This window comes from Sciurus vulgaris (assembly GCF_902686455.1).
Source record: "Sciurus vulgaris genome assembly, chromosome: 14".
In the NCBI taxonomy this organism is placed as follows: domain Eukaryota; kingdom Metazoa; phylum Chordata; class Mammalia; order Rodentia; family Sciuridae; genus Sciurus; species Sciurus vulgaris.
Window position 1 is genome coordinate 6,596,318 of NC_136475.1, and position 27,909 is coordinate 6,624,226.

Consider the following 27,909-nt stretch of genomic DNA (forward strand, 5'->3'; position numbering starts at 1 on the left):
AAATAAACTTAGTCTATTGGCCGGCCTATGAAAAGTTGTGTTTAATGTTAAAAAAAAAAAAAAAAAAAAAAAGGCTTTCACCTTTCCATGCAGGCCACTTGTCTCCATCCAGTGATCCAAGTATGCATTTAGATAGGTAGCAGCAAGTGCAAAACCAGAAGTGGTTGCCTCAGGAAAGGGAAACGGCAGCAAGCGCTCTGGTGGTTTTTGATAAAAAGCCGTATCAAACTCTTCTTTTAATATACACGACCTTGATTTTTTTGGGGGGGCTTCAATGCAACATCTATGTGCCCCCCAACACACACACAAGTAGGCCTGCGTCTTTACTAGCTTGTGTCCCTGCCTCATTGCTGATATTACTAAATATGGAAATAAACTCCCCTGTGACCACTTTCCAGCTCTAGGGGTTCCCCTTTCCCAAGTCCAGCTGCCCTTCCTAGAGAAACACCTGTTGGCCTATTTTTTTTTCTGAGCTAAAAGGAAAATGTTGGAGAGGGTACTATTCTCCACTTAATCACAGGGCTCTGGAAGGATCGGGGCTATGTAGCCACACAGCAGACAGGGAAGCCAGCACCGAAACCCTCAGCTCAGGGTTTACTGCTCAGCTGCCCCTCCTCAGGCCTGTCGTCCTTCCTCAAAAGTGAAAAGGCTATTTTCAGCCAGCCCCAAAGCTTACAACTAAAGCCCACTCTCTGCTAACATGTAATAATACAAAACGAGGGCAAGACTACCCCAAGAGGTAAGAGGACGTGTGAGAAGCCTGGGACGACAGCCGAGACTGAGAGGTGAACGCCTACTTGCCCATCAGACAGCAGGAGGACACAACGGCATGCACCTGGCCAGAGGCCTAACCCCTTAGGGTATGTCACATGAGGGTCAGCCTTGTCCTTGTACAGTCCCACTGTACGCAAACTCGAAAATTCACAAGCATAGTCCCACCACTTTAAGGAAGGACAGGAACCATCACCAAAGAAAGTTTTTTATTTATTGTTCTAATACTGTGTTTCAAGATGGAATAACCTGCCAGGAGTGGTGGGGCACACCTGAAATTCCAGCAAGCTGGCAGGCTGAGGCAGGAGAACTGCAGGTTCAAGGCCAGCCAAGGCAGTTTAGCGACAGCCAGTCTCAAAAAGGGCTGGGGATGTAGTTCAGTAATAGGACAGCCTACACTCAGTCCCTGGCACAACAAAGACTTGGACACCAAGAGTTTTCAAGTGAAGCTGAGCTACACAAACACACAAGAAACTTTTCACCTTCTCTAATGCCAAAGCTAGAAATTATCTACCAAATAGTCTGTTCACACAGAACTTAGGCCATTGAAAACGATGCATAGATGTACTATTAGAAGATGCCAAGTTGCTATGATGGTCCTTCCAGAGCAATGTCATGTATATTCTCAGATCACAGAAACGTAAGAGTGGGAAACTGTGAGGCTGGAAAGGCGCTTCCACTTAAGATATTTACATGCGCCTAAGAATTACATAAGGCTAACTGATCGGGAGCCCAGATGATTCAAATATGTTGAACAAACACCAAGACAACAAGTTTTCTAAAAATCATAGGCTTTTTAATTCAGTTAAGAGGTAGACAGATGAACATGGAAGGCTGTCCCATTTAACTACCCGAAGTCCATATCCACTTCATTCATCCACCCACACCACCAGAAATCTCAATAACAACCAAGATTGCCAGAAGGCTTTTTCTTCCTACTTCGTAGCAACAATGGTCAAAGAATTGTCTGCAAGGTTACTACTAAATGTTCACTGTGTCCAAAGAACCTCATCCCTCTAAGAAGTTCCCACGTACACTGAGAGGACCTGCCACGGCGACAGGAGGGCAGAGTGCCGGCGACTATTCCTAGGAGGCTACAAGGGAAGCTTCAGTCACATGGTTTTGTTGTTAGATTCCTGTGCGTGTTACGGCAAAAGCTGGTGAGACCAACAAAGCAGAGGATACTCTCCCTGCAAGATGGCTCTGCATGGTTTAAAAAAAAATAAAAAATAAACACACACACACACACACAAGCTATCTTCAGAGACAACATTAAAACATAATGGAACTGAAGCCTGATACAAAAAATAGAGAAATATGTACAGGAATTCACAGCCCAGAAGGAAAGGGGACCTCAGAAGGAACCAGTGGAAACCTGGCTATTTTACATAGCTAATTTTGAGACAAGTCATATTTAGCACAACAGCAATTATAGCATAATTAACACTTCCTCCCACAGCTCCCACCATTTAAAGACTCCTGTCAGTCTTCAGTAACACTGTGATCATTCTTCCAGGGAGCAGGAATGTGTAAGGTGGTCCCAGACATTGACATCAAGTTCCATCTTGGCTTCACACTCTCAGGATGGCATATTTGAAGACTGCCATTATAGCAGCACTGATAACACCAGAAATGGGGACCGTGACAAACCAGGCCATAAAAATGTTGCGAAAGAGCCGCCAGTCAACAGCCTTCTTGGATCGGAGCCAACCAACAGATACGACAGAGCCCACCTAGGAGAGAAGCAGACCAAGGAAAAGGTTAACAAGTCAAACCTATTTTGGCAACAACACCTGAGGTTGTTTAGCCAAGAAGCCCCAGACAATTAGACAAGACCAACTCCAAAAAAGCTAGCTCCTAACACACTAAGATTACTATTCCTGAGAAGACAATATGGAACTCTGATCATTGAATCGGCACCAACTACACTAAAGCATGGTATGAGAACAACACTTCCTTTTCCTTCTATGCTACCAGAATCAAATGAACTTATACTGCTTTTAGGTTTTCCAAAGACCAGTCTAGAGGGTGGTTGAGACCTAACAGCTGCCCCCTGGAGACATCCCATTAGAGGAAGGATGACTTGGCAGGTTCCATGCTGGACCAGCCTCCCTTCTTCTCAAGAAGCCTGTTCTTGTAGGAGGGGTGGGGGGAAGGGAAAAAAAAATAACAGAATGAATCAAACATTACCCTACGTAAATTTATGATCACACAGATGGTATGCCTTGACTCCATGTACAAATAGAGGAACAACACGTATCCCATTTGTTTACAATAAAAAAAAAAGAAGCCTGTTCTTCCTTTTCCTACAATCACACAGTCACCCAAAGACTTTCAGAGTCACTAAGTTTCTCAGTACTACAGCCCTGAGAGGCCCTGAATATGTGCTTTCTGTTAAGAAAACTGCCCAACAGCCCAGCAAGGATCCCAGGCTTCTTATAACCAGGGCATTAGCCACCACACAAGGTAAAAAGCCCACCCCGCCAGAACTATCCAGCTGGCCATTTCACTAAAACACACCCAAATTACTCTGAACGGCTTCCCCACAGAGAAAGAACATACGGTGCTAAGTAGAGATGACTCAGTACACAAAAAAAGAAAAAAGAAAAAAAAAACTATAAAGAGACTGCAATGATGAAAGATTAAGTAACAAAGAGGTCAGGAGCCAGAAGTCATAGCTAGCACTACAGAAGAGAAATTTTCCATTATTTGGGGAGAATACATATATTTAACCGCTTATTTTAGAATAGACAAGAAATTACAAAATGTAAGCCTTTATTCTTATAGTTACTGGTTCTAAACTTGTGAACTCTTCAAGATTCCAACTGCACAAAACTTACAAATCAAAATATCAGAAGTGAAACAAAACACCCTACACATCACTACAAGCACTTGGGAGACAGGCCGAGCCACACCACACTTACTTTGCAATGTGTTGTGCTGATGGGAAGGCCAATATTTGATGCAATCACCACAGTGAGGGCAGACGCCAGCTCAATACTGAAGCCACTACAAACACAAAAAGACTGTCATGAATTCAGCTAACACTTCCTCAAGATAGCAATGTGCTTTGCTCTACTCCTGACATCTTCATTAGCTACACTTGTCATCGGCTTTCGATCAGGTCGCAGGTCTCCCACTTTCCCTATCCTCTAATGATTGATTTACAGTTTAAATTCTTTTTTTGGGAATTTCATCGTGTGTGTGTGTGTGTGTGTGTGTGTGTGTCACACTGGTGATGGAACCCAGGGCCTCACACGCACTGGACAAACACCCTACCACTGAACCACATCCCCAGCCTGCCAAATTCCATTTTAAAGTTTCTAATTTTATGTTGAAGAATTTGGTAAATATCAGTCTCAGCTCCCAAGACAAGACAAACAAGGTATCCACAGTTATTTCGTCATTAGCATAACACATCTTCCTCAGAAAATATGGTTAGATCACCAAAGCTGAATTAATAACAGCAAGTAAATCTAAAAGGTTCACACCAACAATGAGAATAACATCAAAAAATTACGAAACGTTACTCGTGTTAGCAATATACAGTATTACATGTCTTAAAAAATAAACACTAGCCTCTCTTAAGACCTGCTTTATCTACTTACCTAGAGGGTGTGATTGGCGTCAGATCCTTCCCCATGGTTTGGATAACTCTCCTTCCCCAAACCCACAGCCCAATACAGATGCCGACACCGCCATAAAGTAGGAGCCATATTGGTACTGCCGCTTTGGAAGAAACTTCCCCTGTGACATAAACCAGATACAGAGCAACCAAAGGACCGATGGCATTGCTGGAAGAGAAAAGGGGCAGAGGTGACTTTTAAGGAAGAACTGGATCTACTGATTTACTAGGTTGTCTAAGGTCAGTCTTCAAGCCCAGTTAGCAAACCAACCTTGTTTTCAAAGAAAATCAAAGGAACGCCAACATACGCAACAGAAAACAATGCGATCTGTGATGGAGGAGGGGTGCCATGCAGCTGTGGCCTCCCCCTCCTGCAGCAGCTTAACAGCAACTCCTGGGTTCCAGTGATTTTACAAACCACAGAACTAAGGCTTAACAACCCAGAATTCCATTTAACAGGGCAGTGATTTTAAAATTTTCACCTTACATCCCATAACTTACTAAAGAACTATATCCCATTTGAACAGATAAAGGTGTCTCTGTGAAACACTTCTGTCTATATGTATCACGTACAGAATAGTTAAAAACATTCTTTGCAATCTCTCTAAAGAGTAAGGCTTCACTGTTTTATTAAGGTGATAACTGCTCTTACCTCACCTGGTCTAGATTATTCAGCATCACACGAGTGGCAGAAGTACCACCACAAGCACATAAAAAGGATAGGAGAGTTTAAAAATAGAGGTGGTAATGTTAAGACTCAAAGTGGACTGACCTGACGTCATTGCCACCGTGGGCGAATGACCCAAAGCAGGCTGTAAGGATCTGCAGGAACTGGAAGAGGAGAGAGACTTCAGGCTTGTCCTGGTCAGACCATTCTTCCAGAGAGCCACTACTTCCTTTTCTGTCGCCCAGACCCATCTCAGCCTTGACACTTAAGTCCATCTCAGATGCCGAGTGGAGATCAGACACAGCATTGCAGTAACTGGTGTAACTGTCCATTCGAATACGTTTCTTGGTGTCTGCGTTAGGCCACGTCAGCTTCTCCATTTCTTCACCCTTCTGTTCACCTTCTTTGGCACGGAATGAATCCAGGGGCATGCCACAAATTGCCATGGTGTAGGAAGTGTAGCTATTATTGCGTCTCAAGGGCTTATCTCCAGAATCTCCCATGCAGTCGCCTACCTTGGCCAGATGTAATTTATGGAGTAGCTCTTTGTACAAGCCGGAATCTTTATGCACAGTGTGATACTGGTAATGGCCACTGGAGTTTATCTGGTTGCTGACAGCTTGACTGAACTGAACGAGGTTCCCATTAGGCAGCTGCACTGTGCCTAGCCAAGACCAAAAAGGTAACATTCATTACAAAGAGCATCAAGTCTGGACCAGCAGCCTGCTCGCCTATGCAGGTAACTGCAGAACTCTGGAATGTGGACTCACCATTCATGGTGCCGTCTATGCTGGTCTCTTCTTTCAGGTCCACACTGGGAAGCCGCTCCCGCTCCGGAGCTTCCTCCAGATCTCCAAGTTTGAACGATACCGTTCTCTCTTCCACCACAGCCCGGAGGGGCACAGTGGCTGGCCCTATCTCAGAAACAGGATTCCTATTCTCAACATCACTGAGAGACAACTTTGTTTCTTCATGGTCTTCTTTCAAGCTATTCTTTTTTTCCATTAAGGGGCTTTCAGAAGGACTAGACTTTATTTCTCCTAGGGAAAAAAAGGGGGCAGGGGTTGGTTTGGTAGTGACCACACTACCTTACTCCGAATCCCCCATGATTCCACCCCCACAGTCTATCTCAAACTAAGAATATACGTAAGACTTTGTTAGAACACAGGTCAACTGTCCTGCCTGCTTTACTGTCTGCCAGGGACTCAACTTTCACTTGTGACTGAGTCAGTAGTGCAGAACCCTCTAGCAGGGGTCACAAACACTTGCTGTGAAGGGCCAGGTAGCAAATACTTCAGGTTTTACGTAAAGCCCTGCCCACACTCTTGGTCTGTATTTTCACAACCCTTCACAAATGTAAAAACCTTTCTTCACTCCTTACAGTGGGAGGTAGCTCGAGCTTGGACTACCAGTCAAATGAAAATCTGGACTGCCCCTAATTCATGTTCTTTGTAAAAAGAAATTCCCCAAATTTTAGTTTGAGTTCATGCAAAGTGACACAGCTCAATGCAAGAAACTAAAGATGACAATTTTCACATCCACCTGCATAAAACAGAGACATGCCTATGGCTCTAAATCCAAGCCAGTCAGGAGCACTTCCTGCCCATTGGGTCAGTACTTGGCTCAGGCATCTCAGCCAAACCAGACTGGAGACAGAGCCAGTCTGTCTCATCTTCTCCCAGACCGAGGGAGAATCGAGGTCAGGGAGTCCCGAAAGCCTTGCTGCCTGCGGCACAGCTGACAAGCAGAGCCTCTGAGGCTCGAGCCCGGCTGCAGTGACGCAGCAGTCTTCCCAAAGCTGCCGCAGTCCGTGCGCCTGCTGCTGCAGAGGACAGACAGAGCTTGTGTCGGGAATGCGCATTTGTATGGATGAAAGGGCTGAATATGATTCTTAAAAGCTCACAGCCCATAAGGAAAAGATCTAAATAAGACTGATACTGATCGAAGTTTACTCAGTATTTAATTAGTGACAATAGTGTGTTATAATGGCCACAAAAATGATTCCTGCTCGGGACACTTGGAAATGTATATTTCTAGAACTTGTGCTAAACTTCTAGCACAAGTACACTGCACATCTGCATGTTATCTGCACAACGGGCATTTGGAAAGCAGTGTATACATGTGTTCGGCACAGCACGCCTGTGTCCAAGGTCAGATACGCACACTGGACTTGGCTTCACCTGTCTGATTCTGAATTATACACAGCAAGCAGCTGGGCAAATACTTCCTCTATGAAAACACTGTGCCTACCCCTTTATTTTCATTAATATACCCTTCTACTTCCCAAGTAAAAGGCTACAACTTCTGTTCACCATGACGCTGGGAACTGACTGAGGAACATTCTGAAAGAAGATTGTAAGTGACCAACTTGTCTCTCCAGTGTAGGTTGGAAATTCTTTACAATTAGGTTTCAGGTCATTTTAAGTTCATTTAAAACAGTTTGGAAAACAAACCCATTATTTTCAAGTTTCCATTTAGAATCTTACTTTGCTAATGCTATCCAAATACAGGAATTTATAAGGATTAAAGGTTATAAGAAAAAAAAAAAAAAAAAGCACATTACTAGTTAAACTTTTTTCTGTTACAATGATTACTTACGTTCAATTTTTCTCTTCATCCTGGGACATACAAAGAACCAGACGATAAGGGCACAGAAAACTGCACATCCCACCGAGATGAGGATGGTACCCCACAGAGGAAGTTTGTCAAAGCCCAGCACTAGGAGATAAAATGGCGCATCTTGAAAACCCCAGGGCAACAGCCCCCGGCAACATCGTGTCAACCCTCCTGGGGATGGAGGGCTTCCCCGAGCCAGCCCACCACCATGCACAGCTGCAGCTAACTCTAAGTCCAGAGCTCACTACGCATCAGCTACATGACTCTGGGAGAAAAATCCCAAGGACCATCTTCAGACCATACCACTTTGGGTCACTGAAACACCAGATGGACTAAGCTTTTCAGACACTAGTTTTTTTTCCTTTTCTTGGCTTTACTCTGATAACCTGTGACTTGGTATGAAACAGAAGCATTCCATTCCCTGCCTGGCTCAAGTCTACCTGCCACATGGTTTAACTGCACATGGAGATTTATTACAAAATTTAAAAAGAAAGGGCTGGCAGTCACACTTCACATGCTGAAATAACTCTGGGAAAGTCACCATGTCCACTGCACCAGCCTTCAGAAAAGCCTGATCAGCTCTCTGAAAGCAGCAAACTAAGGTAAGAAAAATAGGTACATTATCTATGGCAAAAGGTTCAAGAATATTTTAAATAGCTGTCCTTCACAAAGGAAGTCCAGCGGCAATTCCACCAATGAGCTGTACCTGAGACTTGCCACCAACACCTTCCCTGCGGCTTAAGGATCAGCAACTGGAGTCCTCACCTGCTTGTCACTTGCATGCTAACAGGCTCCAAGCAATAAGCCTCTACCAGTAAGACGGAGGGCAGCACGGTAACACTGCAGGGCCAAGACATTCTCTGAAGACCTGTGGCTTAGACGACAGCTTAGGTACTTGTACCTGGTTTGCTGTATTTTGCCCACTAGGTATTAAATCACTTTTAAAATGGAAATTCTAGTGCCCTCACCCACAATTAGCCTTTAAAAATCAGACAGAAACTGAAGTCTTCTCACAACTCAAGTTCATGGCAGCAGTTAGACTGCATTTTAATTCTGCTTTCAGTTTCAGCCTTGCACTTGCTTATACCAACTACAGCACATGTGGGATTTCTGTCACAATTTGTCTCATTCCAAGTCAAAGGGGAAATGAGACTGGGTTTTCTTATGAATGATCCACAAAGGTCAGAGAATATCAAAGTTCCCACTTTCAGAAATGATGGAGAGGTTAAATTTCTAATCTTACCTATCAGTTCTTTTGCTGCGACCACATAGACAGTAAGTGCTCACAGCCTCATGGGAGACTTTTTGGATTTATGTGAAAAACTCCACGTACAACAGAATGGAAATTCAGCATACTAGCCTTTCTCCACCTGCACTGTTTGGTAAGGAGTCTTATATGCTCCAAGAGCAATATTCTCATAAAGTTGTCTATTTCTTTCCTGATATTCCAAGAATAAAGGCAAGGTTAAAAATACTTGGTCAGCTCCATGTTTTGGAAAGTGACTTACTTCAGTGAGACTTTAAAAAGTGAATCATAACCCACTAGTCTTAGTAGGATACAATAAGCATTTAAAAAACTTTTAAAGAATATTTTGAAATATGATCGAAGGTGCTGGGTGCAGTGGTTCATGCCTGTAATCTCAGCAGTTCAGGAGGCTGAAGCAAGAGGATCACGAGTTCAAAGCTAGCCTCAGTAACAGCGAAGTGCTAAGCAACTCAGTGAGACCCTCTTTCTAAATAAAACACAAAACAGGGCTGGGGATGTGGCTCAGTGGTCAATCCTCAAGTTCAATCCCCGGTACCACCCCCAACCCAAAATATGATCACAAGGTAACAATAAATGGCTTCATGACACTCTTAGTCGTCTCTCTCAACATCTACAGACATATGCAGGTGCCCCAGGCAACAAGTGTTTTTCTTCCAGTGGGTCACAGTTGAAAGATTAAAAGCCACTGACTTTCGCAGTCAGGAATCATCCAGCCAAGTAAAGCCCAGATGCCAAACTACTCTCCCACCTGACAAGGTCGAAGTTACAAACCTCCTAGAGTCGCTAAATTAAACATGTAACATCATGATCTAATTCATGCCTCGCCTCAGTCCCAATATAAAAGCACCCGTTTCGACCTTCACGTCTCATTATTTTTCCTCTTAGCTGCTTGGACTCTTCTTCCAAGTGTACTTAGACCAGGTGTCAAGCATCCCAACTCTTCTCATCCAAGCAGATTCAGGGGAGTAAATTTAGTACTTAGAAACAAAAGTGGCTCCACTTGGGAGAGAAAAACGATACCCAGCAAGCCAGTCCTGAATGACTGATTATTGAAGAACAGATATAACTAGTGACTCTTCAGTAGTCGAGTATCAATTCCAGGATTTTTAGCATAGATAGGAAAAAGGGAGGGAGAAGGTCATATTATCGATGGATCCTGTGAAGACTAAAGAGGAAAGGTCTGTAGTGATTTAGAATCTGAGCAGGTCTCTTTTGGTTGAAAAACTATCTAGGTTATTAACTCAGCATACACTAGCCTGCAGCCTTCTGAAATGGGCGCAGGCCAGTCACCTTCTAGGAGATTTCAGCCCTGTAAAGCAAAAAGGGGTAAATTGGGCATTTAATGCAAGTTTTGTAAATAACGTTAAATTCACATTTAAGTATTTTGATATGTACTTACACGGTGCCCCAGTATACATGATGGAAAAGAGGTTTATTCCAACTGTGCAGGCATAAAAAACTGGCAAAGCTCGCAAGCCATTAGGAACTGGGTCTGCCTGTAAAACATTAAGATCAGTATCTTACAAGCTGTACAAGTTAACCCATTTCCATAGAATCTTTTAACAGGGCAGCCTCTACTATAATTCCCAAGGCCAACTGGGCTTTCCTGCACCTGCTCCTATAAGTCTCCATGAAAAAGCCAATTCCACCTGCGACCCAAAAGTGGACACTTTCTGCTATTTTTAATAACAAAGCTACCTCTACTAGTGACTGCTAACACCCTGAATCATCAGTTTCAAGACTCATGTTTCTAAGACACACATAAACCCAAGCCTATGCTTGAAGATGCACTATACCTAAAAGCTGAAAGAGACAAGACTATGAGATGTTAGAACACTGCTTGCCTGACTTTATATCTTCAAAGATTAAAAATAAAACAGGTAGAATACCTGCAACAATCACCTCATCCAAACATCTGATAGGCACAGCATAGCTAACATTTATCAAAATAGAAAGATAAATGTCAACTGTGCATTATGCATCCACTGAAGCTACAACTATTCTGGGTTGGCATGGTGGAAGTCCCCTGGAAACCCAGTAACTCAGGGGGCTGAGGCAGTAGGATCTCAAGTTTGAAGCCAGACTCAGACACTTGGCAAGAACCTGTCTGAAAATAAAAAATAAAAATGATTGGGAATGTAGCTCAGTAGTAAAGCACTTCTGGGTTCAATTCCAAAAACCTATTATGAGCACTGAAATATAGAAGGAAGACCAAAATCTTGTTCTCCAAGAACAGACATTCATATTCTAGTACGAAACACTGTACCATACTAGCAAATGCTGAAGAGAAACCAAAGACAGAATAAGAGGACAATGCTGGAAGGAGAAGCACATTTCACTTGAAGGGGATCAGGGAGTGAGCATCAGTTCAGCCAAGACACAGACATCTCAGGGTGGACAAGGAGCAAGCCAACCAGCCACTGGAGGGCAGGACAGAGTATGGGCAAATACAAAGGCCCTGAAGCAAAAATGGGAAATGTTTAAAAAACAGCAGTAAGGCCAACGTGGCTAAAAATGAGAAGTGTTCCACTTATAACAAATGTGTATCAATTCTACAGGAGAATATTCAAGACAAACCCAAGGAATGGGATCACCGATCTAAGTAAATATATGGGAAGACTAAACTTTAAAGGCCTCTGCCTCAAGGCTTAATGCTGTCTTGATCACAATACCAATGGAACATTCCAGACAGAAGGGTCAGAGGGCAAGATCTACAAGAGATTTAAAGCTTCTAATAAGATTAATCAGCACTGTGGGGAGAGAGGGGCGGGGGGCTGAAGATCAACAAAAGAGAAAGCTCAGATCCATGTATGAGTAAGGGTGTCTGTTGTTCTAAACCAGTATAAAATGGTTGGCTAGGCTGGTCTCAAACTCACAATCCTCCTGCCTCGGCCTCTCAGAGTACAGGGATTACAAGTACACGCCACCTGGTCCAGCTAAGAACAGGCAGTGAGACAACCAAAATCAAGAGCTTAGAGAACATCCCTGAGTCACTCCACAATGTTGGGCAGCCTGTGAGCAGACAACAAGGTTACCACCAGGGTGCCTCTTTCTTCAAAGGCTAACTGTGAAGGAAAGAAAAAATAACCCTAAGGCCCCACTCTGAATATTAAAACATTAAGGTTCAAAAGACTTCACTCAAGAGACTTTCAAGTACTATTTAGTAATAAGGCACCTGCAAATCAAACTGTAACTGACTAGTCAGAGTTAAGAAGCAGCCTGTAGGGGCTGGGGTTGTGACTCAGTGGTAGAGCGCTTGCCTAACACATGTGAGCACTGGGTTCAATCCTCAGCACCACATAAAAATAAACAAAATAAAAATATTATATTCATCTACAACTAAAAATATATATATACATACATACACATAAAAATATAAAGTAGCCTATATATAGTTTTCCTTATTCCCAATTAAGTATTTCCTCAGGTAAACAAACAATAATAAAGTAGCTGAGGATACTACTCGTGGTACATTATAAAATTTGGGTTTATGGTTTTAGAACAAAATTAGTAATTCTGAAGAGTCTAAGAAAAAGGTAAAAACAGAAGATCTCTTCCTTTTACCCCCCTCTCCAACCTCTTCCCAGTCACTTCCGAGGGAACCAGGGAGAAAGCACTTTATGAAATAATACTAACACCACATGACCTACTTAGCACACAATTAAAACTTTACCTGGAAGTAATGTGACTACCGTATCATTTAGTTATGTGGGACAATAAATGGGTCTTCACATTCCCCCTCACCAGAACAGTTCATGTTTCACGTATTAAAAGAACATACCTTACATACACTAAATATGATTCCTCAAGACCAGAAGAACACTTGGTTTTGACTAGAACTTAAATACTCAACAGGAAAGCTTTCCTTCACTACTGCTCCTGTTTAATGCCGCAGATCTTCACAGAACCCCACCTCCACTCTGCCTTTTCCTACTAAATGGCCAACACCTTTGGAAAAAACATTCAGAAAATTTTCAAAAAGCAGTATTTTTTAAATAAAGGAAACATTTTAACCTCAATTTTCAAGATTGAATTTTAAGAGAATATATCCTAATAGTCAAATGAGACTATACAGCAGGACTCCCCAAAGCTTACAAGTCTAAGGATGTTTTCTTGAAATTTACAACCTAACAACAACCACAAATGTTCATACTGATCAACTCATTACTGAGGGACTGGCATGCAAGAGCAGAAGATCCTCGGTCAGCACCGTTTGAAACGCCATTCCAGTCATCCTTGAGCATGCCTATCCCACACTCACAGATACAGTTAGCAATCCACCTGAAGCCCTCAGCAACAGGGCAGAGGGAAAGACACGGGGCATGCATTCCTCCAACCGGAAGTCTCAAAGTCCCTCTGTGCACCTCACAGCAGCACCACCTTCCCCTCCAGGAAAGGCAGATTTATTTTGTGGAGATCAGACACACACACAGTCTCCAGAATCAGCATGATCTACTTCCTGATAATCAAAAGGGCCAGTGTAAACCTTCATAAAGCAGGAATGCTTAGCAAGGGATGTTGTTAATTTTTCTGGTTCTCTGGTATGCAGTGGCATACAGGGTTCTGGAAAGAACACAATACTCTGGGTCCTGATTTCTGGTGTCTCAAAAATTTAAGCATATCACCACACACGACAGATGCAGGCAATGGAGTGTAGGTGCCAATCGTACCTGTTTCCTGACTGAAACTACAAAACTTAAGAACCAGAACCAGTGAACTTTTTACTGTCACATTATGACAAGCTGTAAATGTGCAAAGCATTAAACTACTATGTTCTGCCAAACTCAGGCTGCAAATAGTAACTAGAGAATCACTTTACCAGTTAATAGAATTTCTGTAAGACAAACACAAATTCTTCCCCAGAGAAGCTCAGAAATACAGTAGACAAGTGGAGGTCTGAATACATTCTTACCCCTTGGGATTAAGCTATCTCTCTTCACTCAGATTTCTACAGTTTAGGGCATTTTTTAAGTGGATAACAATGGGCGGTTAAGAACATTCACCTTAGAAAAAGGACAATTTTGTTTCCCAAGAAAAATGCATTTATTCTCACTGTAACTCAGTCCAATACCAAGTAATCCCTTGTTGTCTACTTTGATTTTGGAGCCAGCATCAGACTTCTTGATAAAAGAAATGCTACTAGGTCCCTCACAAGGAATTTTCAAATAGGAAATTAAATTGCTGCCCAATTCCCCCCCCCACCAAAAAAAGAAAAAAAGAAACCTATCTTTACTGGTTCTTTTTACCTATACTGAGAAACCGGAATCACCACAAGAGGAAGAAGCCTCACTGAGAAATTTATAAACCGGTTCCAATAATCGGCACTGCAGAGACCCGTATTTAGCTGCACCCACAGGGATGTTGTGACTTGTTGGACCCTAAGCTTACAATTCCAAATGTCCTAAAAACAATGGTGGTTTCAATGAAGTACTCACCCACATAGAGCTGGGAAAGCCACCTCAAATATGTTTCCTTACTTTTTTTCCTCCTTCAAGCCTGTTCCTAGGTGCCCCACAGTACTCAATTTTTTTTCTTCCTGAATGTCTTCTTGGGTACTAGAAACTTACTTTTTTCATGCAACTCCACAACATACAAGAGATGTACAGAACAAAGAACTCTACCTTCTCAAGGCCACATACCTACACACCAATCACATCTGCCAAGAATGTGACCAAGTGTGAAACAGAGTGAGCATGACCCCTGGAAGGTCACAACAGGGAGGAGAAAGATTACCTTGCGGAGGATGAACGCACGCACAAGAAAGAACAAGATTCCAGACATGATACCAGAAAGCAGTGGAGAGATGAACCAAGACATCACTGGAAAAAAAAACACAGGAAGGATAACTGTAAACTAGTGAAACTCTGGAAATACTTTAAATGTTAAATGCTCTATTTTCAAAACTCAAAAACCTGCCCATTTTATACCACTTATATACATATGCAAAGCCAAGGTAACATTGGACAATAACAAAAATTAAGCCATTCAGGATCAAACATACCAATTTTTATCAGTTCGGACCACTTGACGCCTTCCTGCCCCATGGCCACGAGGGAGAAACCAATGGTCGCACCAACAATACAATGGGTCCCAGAAATGGGGAGCTTCAAAAATGAAGCCACTAGTTGCCACACAGCAGAACCTGAAACGGTCAAATTTTAGTAAGTAAATGGAAAATTAAAAAAAAAAAAAAATCATTATGTAAGCAGTGTTACAAAGGAAATAATCCGAAAGGTTCAGCCCCAAAATGAAACCACCCATGACACAAATCTGCTCACCCACCAACAAGAGCACAATACAGAAAGAGAACTTACCAAACATAGCACTGACTGAGCCGGCCATCAGCAGCTCCTGGCTCGAGTTGTACATGGTCACGTCAATCAAGCCCTTCCGGATGGTCTCGCTGACTTTGGCCCCCAGCAGCACGGAGCCCACGGTTTCGAAGATGCTCGCTAGGATGCAGGCTTGCTTCAGGGTCACCACGCCCGAGCCCACGGCCGTACCGAACGAATTTGCTACATCATTGGCCCCCACGGAGAAGGCCAAGACGAACGCAATGATGAAGCCCAGGACGAGCAGCCGGTACTCCACCAGCGGGACGGACGCGGTGCTCGCCATCAGCGGGGCCACGGTGGATGCCATGCTCTCGAGTAGTGTCTGCTCAACCCGAGAAAGACTGAGCGGCTTCCGAGGTGTGTAAACAGAACGTGAGGTATCAAAACGCGGTAATAAATAGCATATATTATGTAAAATTAAATACTGTAAACTGCGGCTGGAGGCGGGCTGCGAAGTTACTCTAGAGGCTGCGCGAGGGCGTCTGTGGTCTGGGGAGTCTTTGGCTCTGGAGGGCTGGAAGCACGGCGCGGGATTCCATGGCGGACCGGAGCGAGGACGCAAGTTCACCCTGGGGGAGAACAACAATGGCAGCGCGCCCCGGGCGCCGAGCGCCAGGCCCGGCGTGCTCCGCCCGCGGCCCCCGTCCCCGCGGTCCCCGTCTCCGTCCCCGGCGGGACGCGCGGCGGCGGGGCACGTGGCTCGGGTCCCCCGCGCCGGCCCGCGCGCGCGCTCGAGGCCGGAACAGGGCCGTTCCCGCGCGCGCCGCCCGGGACCGCCAAAAAGGCCCGCGGGCGGGCGGGCGCGGAGGGAGGCGGCCGCCGTGAGCCAGGGGCCGCCCGCCGCCTCCCCGGCCGCGGCGTCCGCGCCCGCCCCGGGAGAAGAAAGAGCCGCGGCGTGGCGGCGCCACCACTCACCACGGGAACCCAGGGTCGCGCAGAAGAGACCAGACGCACCAGCGGCCGGCGAGCCAGGAGGGCCCGGGGCGACGGCTCGACGGGCGCGCGGCCCGCACGGGGAGTGGCTGCGGGCGCCTCAGCAGCAGAAAGAAGAGAACACGCAGCGCGCGCCGGCAGCCATCACTCTGGCGGAGCACGCCGCCGCCCTTACTTATAGCCGGCGCGCGACCCGCGTGACCCGCCGCGCCTCGCACCGCCCAGGCCCCGCCCCCGGCGTGACGCAGTCCCTGCCGGCCCGGCGCGCCCGACTGGGCGAGCCCTACGGCGGCGCTCATTGGTCGAGGTCGCGCCGAGGCCACGCCCCCGGCGGGGAGCGCGTCCACGTGGGACGAGGCGGCCCCTCCTTGGCCTCCCGGGTGTCCCGCGGCGTCCGGTCCTTGGCGGAGCCCGCGCGAACCCTCTCCCGGCCCCGGGAGGGCGTCTTGCGGGCTACGGAGGCCACGGCCAACCTCCTTTCTAGTTTCTCGCACGCGGCCCCGGTTTGCGGTGCCGGCCGCACTTCGAGCGCAGTTAGACTCCCGCGCCTGGGTGTCACGGCCGGCCGCGGCCCGGGACGGCGAGGGGAGGTGCACCCCAGGGCGCCGGATCCCGTCCTGGCTCGCTCGCACCTGCGACTTGCCCTTGGCCAGACAGGCTGTCTCTGGCCCGGCGCTGGGGCGGGGCGGCTCACGTGGTCGCCCTGCTCCGCAGTCACGCTCCTGGGTGAAAGCTGAAAGACTGGAGAGTCACGGGAACCGGCCTGCGTCCCCGGCTGTGGCGCAGACTACAGGGTGGCTGTGGGTCATTAATTTCCCCACGGCAGACCTGCGTTTTCTGCGCCGGGGCTGTAAGGATGCTGCTTCGGATTCAGATCCTGACACTTGCTGCAGTGTGTCACCTTGAGCAGATCCCACGTCTCCCAGACGCCTTGTCAGGAATGTAAAATGTTAACAGGCAATCCTTCCCTGTGGGTTAGCGAGTGCATGTGACTGGAGCGCAGTGGGCCTTCAGGAAATGCCAGTTTCCGCTTGGCTCTTTCCGAGAATATGCCTGCTTTAGGATGTAGAAAAGGGTGGAAGGGGGTTGGTCTCTGCATCTTGGAAGCTTTCCTGTCCTGAGATTTAAGATTGCTTCCTGGTCCCCTGTGTGGTACAGGGTGTGATTCTGATACTAAAAAGATTTGTTGTGAACGTTTGGGACTGTTTCATGGCTTAAGCTCAAGACTAACCAATCATGCCCTGGGAGATTTAGGTCGTGATCTTTTGGCCAGGGAATAGTAAGATTAAAATATTCCAGCCAGAAATACCAGGTTTGGAATGCTCTGTAGCCCTCCCCACAAGTTTAACACCTCCAGCAGTAGAGCACTGAAAAGCAGCAACAAAAAAATGTTGTAAATTTTTGCTATATCTGAGTCATCCCCAATGACTCCACCTGAGTTAAACTTCACCCGAGTGTCCTCTGACTTGCTCAGAACATGTGGTACAGTTATATGAGTTACACAGAGCTCCGGGTCCCAAGGTCATGCCTACCAAAGAAAGTTCATGTCCCAGAGCGCTGACCCTGGAGTGTAATTCTGGTATGAATGTGCTACTCCCCAACCTTTTATAACCTTTATCGGGGTTATAAAAACATTGAATAAAAGGACTGATCTGAAGAGGTCCTTAGCAATCTGCCAATTAAGACAATTTCCAGAGTAATTATTTGTAAGGAAATTGCCTAGAATTTTTCCATCATGTGTTTTTTCGGTCGGAGGTAGTAGCTCTTGAAGTCGGGCAGCCATGGTGAATATCACCAAGGTGGGAGGATACAGTCCAGGGAGTTTTGGGAGAGTGCTGGGGCTCAAGAGAGTGCAGCCAGTCCTCCAGGACCTGTACCCACCTTGTTTCCAAGGGACATCTTTATGCTCCCATAGGAGGAGAGAGGCTTTGCCTCTGGAGACAAGGAAAAGAAGGAGGAGACCGAGGACCCCCAGCTCGCCTATAGATGGCCTTGGTTCTTCTGGCCTTTTCTCTGAATGCTGAGGAGAGTGTTCAGAGGGCTTAATCTAATCCGTGTTAGAATCCAGCCTTTAGTACAGACCCACTGGGATCCGAGGGAAGCTTGTTCGTCTGGTGGTTAAACACAGACGCAAACTACCTGCTCTGTTCCTCTCTGGTCACATGATCATGGGAAAATACATTTTCCACTGCAGTTTGCTCATCTGCAAACAGGAGAGGTGGAGAGTCCTCTTGCACAGGGCCGTTGGGAGAGCTACATGAGTCCACATCTGTTTCTGTCCTCAAGAGTGTCTAGCACATCTAAGCACTCTTTATTCAGTGACCAGCTCAGCACTGACTGCACAGCCCATATCTGAAATGTGTGTCAGGAGGCCACAGACCCCTTCCTTTCCCCAGCCATCTAGACTACTCTGTGGGTAGGGAGTGAGGGTCCAAGGACATCAGGCTGCTGCCAGAAGGGGAGGAGCAAGCTGTAGCGCATGGCACATGAATGGGCTCACTGGCCTGGCACAGACCTCAACTGCCAATGAGAGCTTTGGTGAACCACCACCACTGAGCCCAGCAGCCTGGGGGTCCCTCACCCACAGAGGACAGAACAAGATAGCCTGCCACCAGCTGCAGAACATCAAACAAGGCTCTGTGGGCTTGGAGTTTCCTGGGAATATTACCATCCCTCACTAATCGTGGGTGGAGTTGAACTGCAAAAAGCTAGGAAGGCTGGGTAAGCCCCTCCAGACCTGCGGAAGTTGGGACAAAAGGAGGGGAAGATACCACTCTCTGAGCTCAGAGGGACTTGCAGTCAAGGAAATGCGCCTAAGGTCACATTCAATGTGCATGAAGTAAGCATCCTACAAAAGTTGCCGGGAAGAGGGGAGCTCGAGTGGGCCTGGGAACAGCGTGGGGCAGGGCCAGGACCAGGCAGTTTCCCAGGCCCTCCCGGAGAGCGCATCCGGGCAGAGCAGGCAGCAACTTCCATGTAAGCAGCTCCTCTTGGTCCGCCAGTCCCCTCCCCATTCCCAGATAAGTGAGAGAATGCTTGGGGCCAGGCACTATTTCAGATCCTCTGCATGTACTCGCCTGTGACTCTCAATAAACCTCTGAAGAGATACGGACAGAGAAACTGAGGTACAGAGGGTGAAAGCACAGTGAAGCCCTCGGAGAGCTTGGTGCCTTCTCCCAGCATGCCAGCAGGTGCAGAGGGAGTTAGGTGTTGACTCCTCTCCGCACTTAGGTTCACACTTTTACTTCTCCCTTCTTTCCTCCTTATTTTTATTAACTCTTGCTTTACCAACTGTATTTTAAGCCTCCTCAAACCCTGTTGGAAGAGAAAAGGGCTTTTATAAGAGACCTACTTCCAACAGTGGCCCTGGAGTGGAAAGAGGTAGGAGGGCAGAGCACAGATTCTCTCTAGAAGTAAGGTTGCTGCCTGACCATGTCCTAGAGTTACTGAAAACTCTCTTGAGTCTTCTCAAGAAAGGGAACAGCCTTGTTATTCAAAACCCCCCTGGAGTCAGCTTCTCCAGGAAATAGGTTCAAAATACTGTTTCGAGGAAGGACACCACTGTCACCCTTTCTCGTCCACCTACTTTGGTTGTGGCGGGCCTCATCCTGACACTTCCCAAGGCCTCTCTCCACGAAGCAGGACTGGGCACCCAGCCTCCATGGCTGTGCCCCTGCAGGGTCCAGGACAAGCTTAGGGCCTGGGTGGGGTCTTGCTGGGGGAGAGTGCCATCAAGCACCCAGACAACCAAGCCCTGATGTAGAGACTCACAGGTTTAGACTGGCCTCAGACCAGCATCCCACAGCAAGAAAGAACTGGACTGGGCTGGTCCATCCCTTTCCCTGCCAAAGCAGAAACTGGCCCTCCTACTCCAGAAGTGCCTCCCCCTCCCCCTCTGCTCGTCTCATTTGGCTTCGTGGTCACACATGGTGATGTGATATGGCAGAGGACCCAGAGGGAAGGAACAGGAGGAACGCAGTTCCCAGCGCCTGAAATGGCCCGGATGGTCCTTGAAGCCGGCCTCAGGACAGCCCAGCATTCTCACACTTCAGGAACGCTTCTGGGGGACTCCAGGCTCAGCTTTCTCAGCTCCTTTGCAGGGAAGAAAAGCAACTTGCTAGAGATCCTGGAATTCTGTAAGTAATATCCTGCAGCTGAAAAGGGTCAGGACTTTAGACTAAGGACATGTGGCTTTAGACTACGAAGGGTGGGGGCAGGACATGAATCACCCAGAGTCATCTCCGGGGCTGGGGGTACAGAACTTCAGCTGTCCATGGCTGCCCCAGCTCTTCATTCATTCAACCAACAGCCTGCTGTGGGTCCAGGAGCTCAGCCAGGTTGACCAGCCCATGCCCTCGCAGCACACCCTCCTGGGGCTGAGTTTCACATGGACTGGCTGTAAACACAGCAGCCACAGACAGCCAACCTCCCGTCCCCCTCATCCCCTTCTCTCCCGACCTGCCACCTCTCACCTACCCACACACCTCATCTCCCAGCACACCTGATTGATGATTCAGTCTCTCTGCAGACATTTCCTGAGCTCGGCCACCAGTCCCCCAGTCCACCCTCCCACTGTGGCGTGTGGTGCCTCACCAGCATCCCCTTCCAGCCAGCTCAGGACTCCTGTTCATCTGATTCCCCTCAGCAAGACGCCTAGAGAAAGCTCCTCACCCACAGGGCCCAGTGGGTGGAGAAAGCCCGGGAGCCACTCAGGCCTGCTTTGGTGGTCTCAAAATTCAACAGTTGCGGGGCAGGGGCTCACAGAGCTCTCAGCTTTGGAAATCACCTCACGGGAGAGACTAAGGTTCAGAGCAGAGCCACGCTTCTTCATTTTCACTAGAAAATCATCCCCAGTGATAGATAGAGACCCTCTTGCCTGCTGCCTAGAGCCTTGCTCCTCAGAGTGTGGTCACAGACCAGCAGGGGGCTCGCGAAATCCCAGGCCCGCCAGGACTGCTGGCTCAGAATTGCTTTTCGGTTTTTTTGCTTGTTCCTTTCCTTTCGGAGGAGGCTGCGGTTGAACCGGGGGCTTGCACCTGGGAAGCACATCATGCTCCACACTGTTCCGCCCTGAATCCGCATTGTCACCAGACCCTGGTGGGATTCTCATGCACGTTACAGTTTGGGAAGCAATTACAAGAGTATCGATTCTTGTTACCTGGTAAGTTTAGAAACAATTATGTTGACACATGCTTTTGCAGTCAGAAAAAAACCACCAGTTTTTAATACTTTGAGTCCTAGTTTCTGAACAATTCCTCCTGTCATTTTAAATGGTGGGGGGCAGTCAGCGCACTCATGGGCTGGGGGGTCAGACTATTGGAAATTAGACTCCTGGCTCTACCATTTACCTGCTGTGACTCTGGCACTTTGCTTCGCCTCTCTGCAAAGTGGAGATCATAAGGTCGTTATGAGACTTAAATAAGCCACATGCTTAGTACTATTCCTGCTGTTTAGCAAGCCCTCGCTTGGATACGACTTGGATTTGGGTATCGCTAGATCTTGTATATAGCACATTCACCATCGTTTAGGATGAAATGCTTCTGTAGTTGGTGATCTCATCCATTATACTTACGATCCTTCCCAGTTGTATTTTCCAAAAGTGACTTTGCTTTCAGGGGCCGCTTAACTGATACCTCAAAATACATCCATTTCAGGACAGTTCATTTATTCCACCACTCAACACCCACCACCTGCAGGAAACTGAGCTTTTGCTTTTTTTAGTTGTAGATGAACACGATACGTTTATTTGATTTACTTTTTTTTCATGTGGTGCTGAGGTTCACACCCAGTGCCTCACATGTGCTAGGCAAGCTCTCTACCACTGAGCCTCAACTCCAGCCCAGGAACTGAACTTTTTGACTGTTGCCTTGGATCATGCCTCTGCCTTTTTAATGATGTTGACTTATAAGAACCTTAGATGTATATATACACAGGACTCACCCTCCTGGAACTTGGTACCTTCAGCTTAGCATGGTGACGTACACCTACAACCTCAGCTACTCAGGAGGAGGCAAGTTCTAGGCCAACCTGGACAACTTAGCAAGACATGTCTCAAAAACATTAAAAAAGGGCTCTGCATGTAGCTCAGTGCGGAGCGTCTGCCCAGCAGGCGTTCCGTGTTCCTTCCCCAGCATCACACCCCGCCCCACGCACGAACTTTAAGTAGTGTTGTTTCACTTCATCTTCACACTGTGTGATGTAGGCACAGCAGGCAGCAGTGCCCCATCTTACAGAGAGAGGAGAGCCTGCAACGCGGGAAGGATGAATACCTCCAAGGCCAGTGCTCTTCCCACAACTCTGTGCAGCTTCCGGACTCAGACCAGAGGAGCCAGTTATGGGAAAGAGGATGGAACCTTCAGAGCAGAAAACAGAAGGAAGAGAACTTCAGATGACCTCGGCTGCAGAGACTTTCTTCCTTTATCCTCAGACTAATTCCTATTGGTCAGACTTGTATTCTATTTAGTTCACAGAATACGGCCGTGAAAACTATTAGACCAGTAGAGGAAATCAGTTAGGCAAGAGGAGCTCCAGACTTACAAAAATTACTATAAAAGCAATTCATACTCCTGTAAGATGATACCTAGAGGAAGGTATGGAGTTAAACCTACACCACCCTAGAACCTCAGCTTTCTGGTCTAATGCCCAAAATAACCACAATTTGCCATTCCTTGAGTTAAATACAGAGAAGGTATTTTTTCCTCTAACATATGCCATTTCTCTCTTTTGAATCAGATGAAATCATAGCATGAAGTTTCACAAGCTCATCTTTATTGTTCTCACTGAACATTGTCCTCGATGCCTTTGCCTATCATTGCACACCATCTTCTGATTGTTTTCTTTTGCTATCTACACAGTAGTGCCCTATAAAGTGGGTGTGTTCTGTGCCAGTGGATTATCTGAGCTGTATGCACGTTTTCATTTTATATGATGCCGTACTAATTTACACACCAATCCAGCCCATAAAAGAAAGTGCCAGGTTCAAGGTCGGTGGCTATTTTAGATTTCTGTCAGAGCATGTGTGGCCAGTGGCCTGCTGGCCCATGCTCGTCTTCACTAACACCACCCTCTCCACCCTTAGCTGGTCAGACTGAGACTGAGATCCATCAGCTCTCATCCTCAGCAGGGTGGCCTTTTCTTTGCTGGGTGCTCCCAGCTCTGTACCTGTCATTCCTGAGCACACTGGTCTCCCTCTGGCCCCTTCCTCTCCCTGGCCTGCTCTCTCCCTAGCAGCCTCCCAGCCACTGATGGGCTCCTCCTTCCCCAGCTATGTGGGGGATGTGTTTGCTTTTCCGATGAGGTCATCCAGCCATCGCCTCCTTGCCTGTTGATGTTCCTACCTCCGCAGGGCCCGCTGTTGACATGGTGGTTGTCATGGGGTCAGCGTGGGCAGCCAAGCCCCAAAGAGACGCGGCTTCACTGCTGAGAACTTGAAGTCTAGTTACGGTCTCAGCAAAGGCTGCTTTGCAGCGCTGGCTGCCAGGAGCGCTGAAGATGGAGCCAGTTCCTGCCCTCACCTCCCTGTGGTTACCCCTCTGACTTCCCGTCATCCTGGGCCCCTAAAGCTGAGCCATTCAGGGCCTTTCACTAATGTTTACGGCCCTCTGGAGAATGTCTAGCTAAGAGCTCTGATGGGGCCTGTGACGGACAAAGAAGACAGGAATCCTTGGCAGAGGGGAGAGGAATAATGGCCAGTGCTCAGTCTCCCAGCCTTGAGCTAAGAACTCCCTTTACCCCCCGACTGCCTGCTCCCTCCAGCTACTTGACCTTCCCTGCAGCCTGCCTGCTGCAGGGATGAAGACCAGGTCCCATGGGAGCCCACGCCAGCACATGCTATCAGGCCTGGCACAAGATCCAGGGAGAAAGGGAAGCAGCCTGTTGTGAAATCCAAGGCAGCACCTCCACCTTTTCTGCTCCACCCGCCCGGCTCCTTTCTCCCTCGCCTTCGCCTGGGTCCTCCCTGGATTCAGGACTTCTCTCTCGTCATCTCCTATTTTGCTTTTGAAGCTCCAAGACCTGCCTCTTGTTCTGACTGTCACTTCTACCTCCTGTGGACGCAGGCTCCCTGAGGTAGTGTCCGCACCTGCCCCCTTCTCCACGCCTGCTGAATTCTGGGGAGCTCCCTCCTCGCGGAGCTCCGTTTTCCTCGTGGCCCTGCAGTTGATCATGCTGATCAACTCTGGTTCCATAGCTTTCTTCTTCCTCCTTCCTCCTCCCTCCCTGGTCCCCCATGTCTCTCTTCCTGCATCTCCTTCAGGAGTCTCCTCTATCCATTCCCCCACCCAAATCACCACCTCCATCCACAGCCGCCTTCTCCTGACCTGTTTCAATCCGCGTCTGACAGAGCCGCCTCTGTCTCACCTACTCTGAAGCTTTGAGCCTGCTTTCCTTTGAGTCCTTCACCTCCCACACGGCACAGGGCCTGGCCTGGTCACCTGGTCATTCCTCTTTCCCCAGGAGCTTATTTTGCTTTCCCAGCAGTCTCAGAAGCTCCCGGGGCATTGATGTGCATTTCTTTGTGCCCTTCTAGGATGGAATTGACAATTCTTAAGGTCGGGTCAAAAGACCGGTGAGGCAAAGGCATGCGGTCCTGAGGGAGGTGTGTGACAGAAGAGACTGAGGGCCTGCTTGGCCACACCCTTCTGCAGTAGGGTGGACCCCGGTACTCCAGTGACAAGCCCTCTGTCAGGTGCCTGGCCCTGTGTGTTCCACTCAGGGGCAGTGACCAGTGCCTGGGTGGCTGGCCAGGTGCAGGCTGACCTGCTTTCCGCAGCCTGGAGTAAGAGCCACAGCTGCCCCCAGCGGCCCAGGGGGTGGGCTCCTCTTCTCACCCTTGGCGGGGGGCCGCGCCTGCTGTCAGGTGCTGCCACGGCCTCAGGCTTCCTGTGAGGTTGACGCGGCGCTGCCTTTTCACTCCTGTGCTAAAGAAAGCGAGGCTGCCCTCCTTTGCTCGTGACCCAAAGTCAGCCAGACCAAGTCCGCCAGCAAGGGCCTTGGGCTGGCAAGGTCTTGACCGCTGGAAGTGCCACTGGCACACTGACCTAGGTGGGAAAGAAGCAGGGCTGCCAAGGTGACAGGAGAGGAGGAGGCAGAGAGAGCCAGAGAGGAGCAAGAAGGAAACAAAAAGCATGTGGATGCTGCCCCCATCCACTCCTGCCGCCCCTCTCCCCTGTGCCCACCTGGGCTCCAACCTGATCACCCCTGACACCTTCAGCTGTTCCCTGGCCCCACCCACTGCAGCCAGCCTGCACCAATGGCCAGACCAGTCTGCAAACATTACTCTCAGAAAGTCCCCACTACCACTGCCTGCAGGACAAGCCCCGGCTGGGGCTCCCCAAGACAGGGCCCTTCTCGGCCCACTTGCCCCGTTTTCCATCTTCCACCTTCCACCTCCTCACAGGAAAAATCTACTCCGCCCGGTCTGACTTGTCACTGCCCCACCCTCCCCCCTGCATGAAAGCAGGTGACCTTTCAGGGTTACCTTAGAGAATGCCAGCTTCCTCAGGAACACCAGCTGCTGCCAGCTAATCCCCTCCCGCCCTCCCCACAAGCAGCCTGGGGCGCAGCAGAGATACCCAATTCTGCAGATGAGGAGGAACAGGGGCTCAGAAGAGGCTGGTCACCTCCCAAGGCCACAGAGCAGGGTGGGAGAGCCACAGCCTCTGCTCCAATCAAGGACTCCCCTCCGGCTTTACCTCGCTCAGATGAAGGCTTGCGCGTCCGGGGGCAAGGGCGACGGCCCACTCTTGCTGTTTGGCAATGTGTACAATAGTGACTTAGTCCATTCCGGCTGCTGAGACAGCATCCCATAGACTGGGGTCCTCTAAGCAACAGGACCTTACTGCCCACAGTTCTGGAAGCTGGGACGTCCAAGATCAAGGTGCCCACAGACCGTGTCCTCGTTTGTAGATGTCTGTCTTCTTATGTGGCAGAAGGGGCCAGGGACTTCTGTGACAGTCTCTTCTGCATGAAAACGCCATCTTCGTGACCTTAAAACTCCCAAAGCTCCCCCTCCTGACACCATCACGCCAGGGTGACGTTCCAACACGTGAATTCCGAGGGACACAGATTCTCTGGACTGGGAGATGGGGACACAGCCTGGTTTTCTTTGCCCACCCCTCACTCCAAAGGCTGCAGGCTCCCTTAGGTCTCTTGCCACCTACCATCTCTCCCTCGGAGCATCTAATTAGATCTCCTGCAGCCCCAGCTGCAAGCCCAGGGGTTTGGTGAACTTGTTGTTAATTCCAGCCACCGCTGCCTGACCCGGGGCAGCTCCATCCTGCTGCATAGAGGGGACCTGCAGACAGTTCAGTTCTCGGAATTGCCAGGTTCCCAGACCCAGCTTCCTCCAGGGGCTCACAGAGCAACCAGCCACCGGAGAAGACCGGCCTCACAGCGGTTGCACAGAGATAGCTGAGGCAGCAGCAGAGCACAGGGGTTTCTCTGCAGGGAGGAGATGGGTGTGTTCAAGGAATGAAGGAAACATAGAGAGCATGGAACAAGAGAGCTGCAAAGGGTCCCACTGTCCCCAGCACCCCTCCCTCCAGCCCCCACTCGTAGTGAGGCCAGACTCCACAAAGCAGAGTAATGCTTCCAGCTTAAACCTAATCCCATCCGGCTTGGAAGCAAGCTCTTGTCACTTTAGCAACTGACTGCTGCTCCCTACACTCAAGGACTTGGGCTTTCCCCCAACAAGCTCTTAAAAAAGTAAATAAATAAAAATAAAAAATAAAGAAAGAAAAAAGAAAATATCAGTTCATTCAACATAGTAAGTATTACTTGATGAGTTTTTGTTGTAGTTGTGTGTGTGTATGTGTGTGTGTGTCTTTGTGTGTGTGTGAGAATCTGTATGGACTGGGTGATAATGAAAAGCATTTTTTTTTTACTGTGGGTTGAGATTTTAAAAATTTAAGAAACATTCCCTGAAAGGAAAACACCCATTGATCATAGTAAATATGATCGGAGACGGTGCATTGTCCCAGGATGAGGAAAGCAGCAGGATTTGGCTACCGCACTTCGGAAGCTCTGGATCTGGGGTGAGAACACAGACACACCACCGGGACAGGATGTGCAAACCACATGGAGCGCGGGTGTTGAAGGAGGAGCCACCACCTTCTCAGGGCCTGTGGCTGGTCCCCACACTGGCTGGAAGGGGGGTCAGTGCAGAGGGACAGCAGGCCAGACATGGCTGGCCCAGAGCAAATCTGGGCATGGAAGCCAGAGAAGGATGCAGGGGGAATGGGGACAGAGAGGACGGAAGGACAGAAGGGGCCAGACAGCCGCTTCTCCTCTGGGAGAGGTGGGGTCATTTCTGTAGTTGTTTCAAAGGGGGACGGCAATGGGGTCAGGGACTTGGGGTTGCCTTTGCCCCTATTTCAAAGGTATTTCAGGTCTATCTGACCATTGAAACGGATTAAAACTTAGGATAGTGACCACCTGGTCTGATGGGACTAATCAGTATTTTAATTTTGTCTTATTTCTGTCCTGCTGTCGGTCTGACTCAGGTCCTTTCCACAAAGCCTCCTTGCTCAGGCTCGCTCTTCCCACTGGGGAAGGGACAAGAAGGCGGGGGGTGTTTTCCTCTCACACTTTCCTTACACCCCTTGGGGGCTGCAGGCAAGCTGACTGCAGAGACAGACTGGGCTGAGAGCCGGGTTCTCAGCGCAGCGAACAGGGAGAGGGTTCTCTCCTGCCTGAG

At 48.3% G+C, this 27,909-nt stretch overlaps 1 protein-coding gene and 1 long non-coding RNA gene across 4 annotated transcripts; one reads left to right on the forward strand and one right to left on the reverse strand.

The window, feature by feature from the left end:
- Positions 1–963: 963 nt before the first annotated feature.
- On the reverse strand, positions 964–16,945 carry SLC20A1 (solute carrier family 20 member 1). 3 transcript variants are annotated; one of them, XM_079110652.1, is made up of 11 exons: positions 16,197–16,945; positions 15,261–15,850; positions 14,948–15,088; positions 14,680–14,765; positions 10,346–10,442; positions 7,662–7,781; positions 5,834–6,103; positions 5,169–5,727; positions 4,380–4,565; positions 3,696–3,780; positions 964–2,504 (listed from the first exon to the last, which is right to left on the reverse strand). In XM_079110652.1, the coding sequence occupies exons 1-11, from the start codon at positions 16,511–16,513 to the stop codon at positions 2,343–2,345; spliced, it is 2,613 nt and encodes an 870-aa protein (XP_078966778.1). In that variant the 5' UTR covers positions 16,514–16,945; the 3' UTR covers positions 964–2,342. The 3 variants fall into 3 exon arrangements, with proteins under 3 accessions (XP_078966778.1, XP_078966779.1, XP_078966780.1); XM_079110653.1 differs by lacking the exons at positions 14,680–14,765; positions 15,261–15,850; positions 16,197–16,945 and having other exon boundaries at positions 14,948–15,065; XM_079110654.1 differs by lacking the exons at positions 10,346–10,442; positions 14,680–14,765; positions 14,948–15,088; positions 15,261–15,850; positions 16,197–16,945 and adding an exon at positions 10,197–10,215.
- On the forward strand, positions 16,945–26,421 carry LOC306644117. Its single transcript, XR_013759170.1, has 3 exons — positions 16,945–20,350; positions 21,222–21,375; positions 22,520–26,421. It is a non-coding gene; the product is annotated as an uncharacterized lncRNA (long non-coding RNA).
- Positions 26,422–27,909: the final 1,488 nt, after the last annotated feature.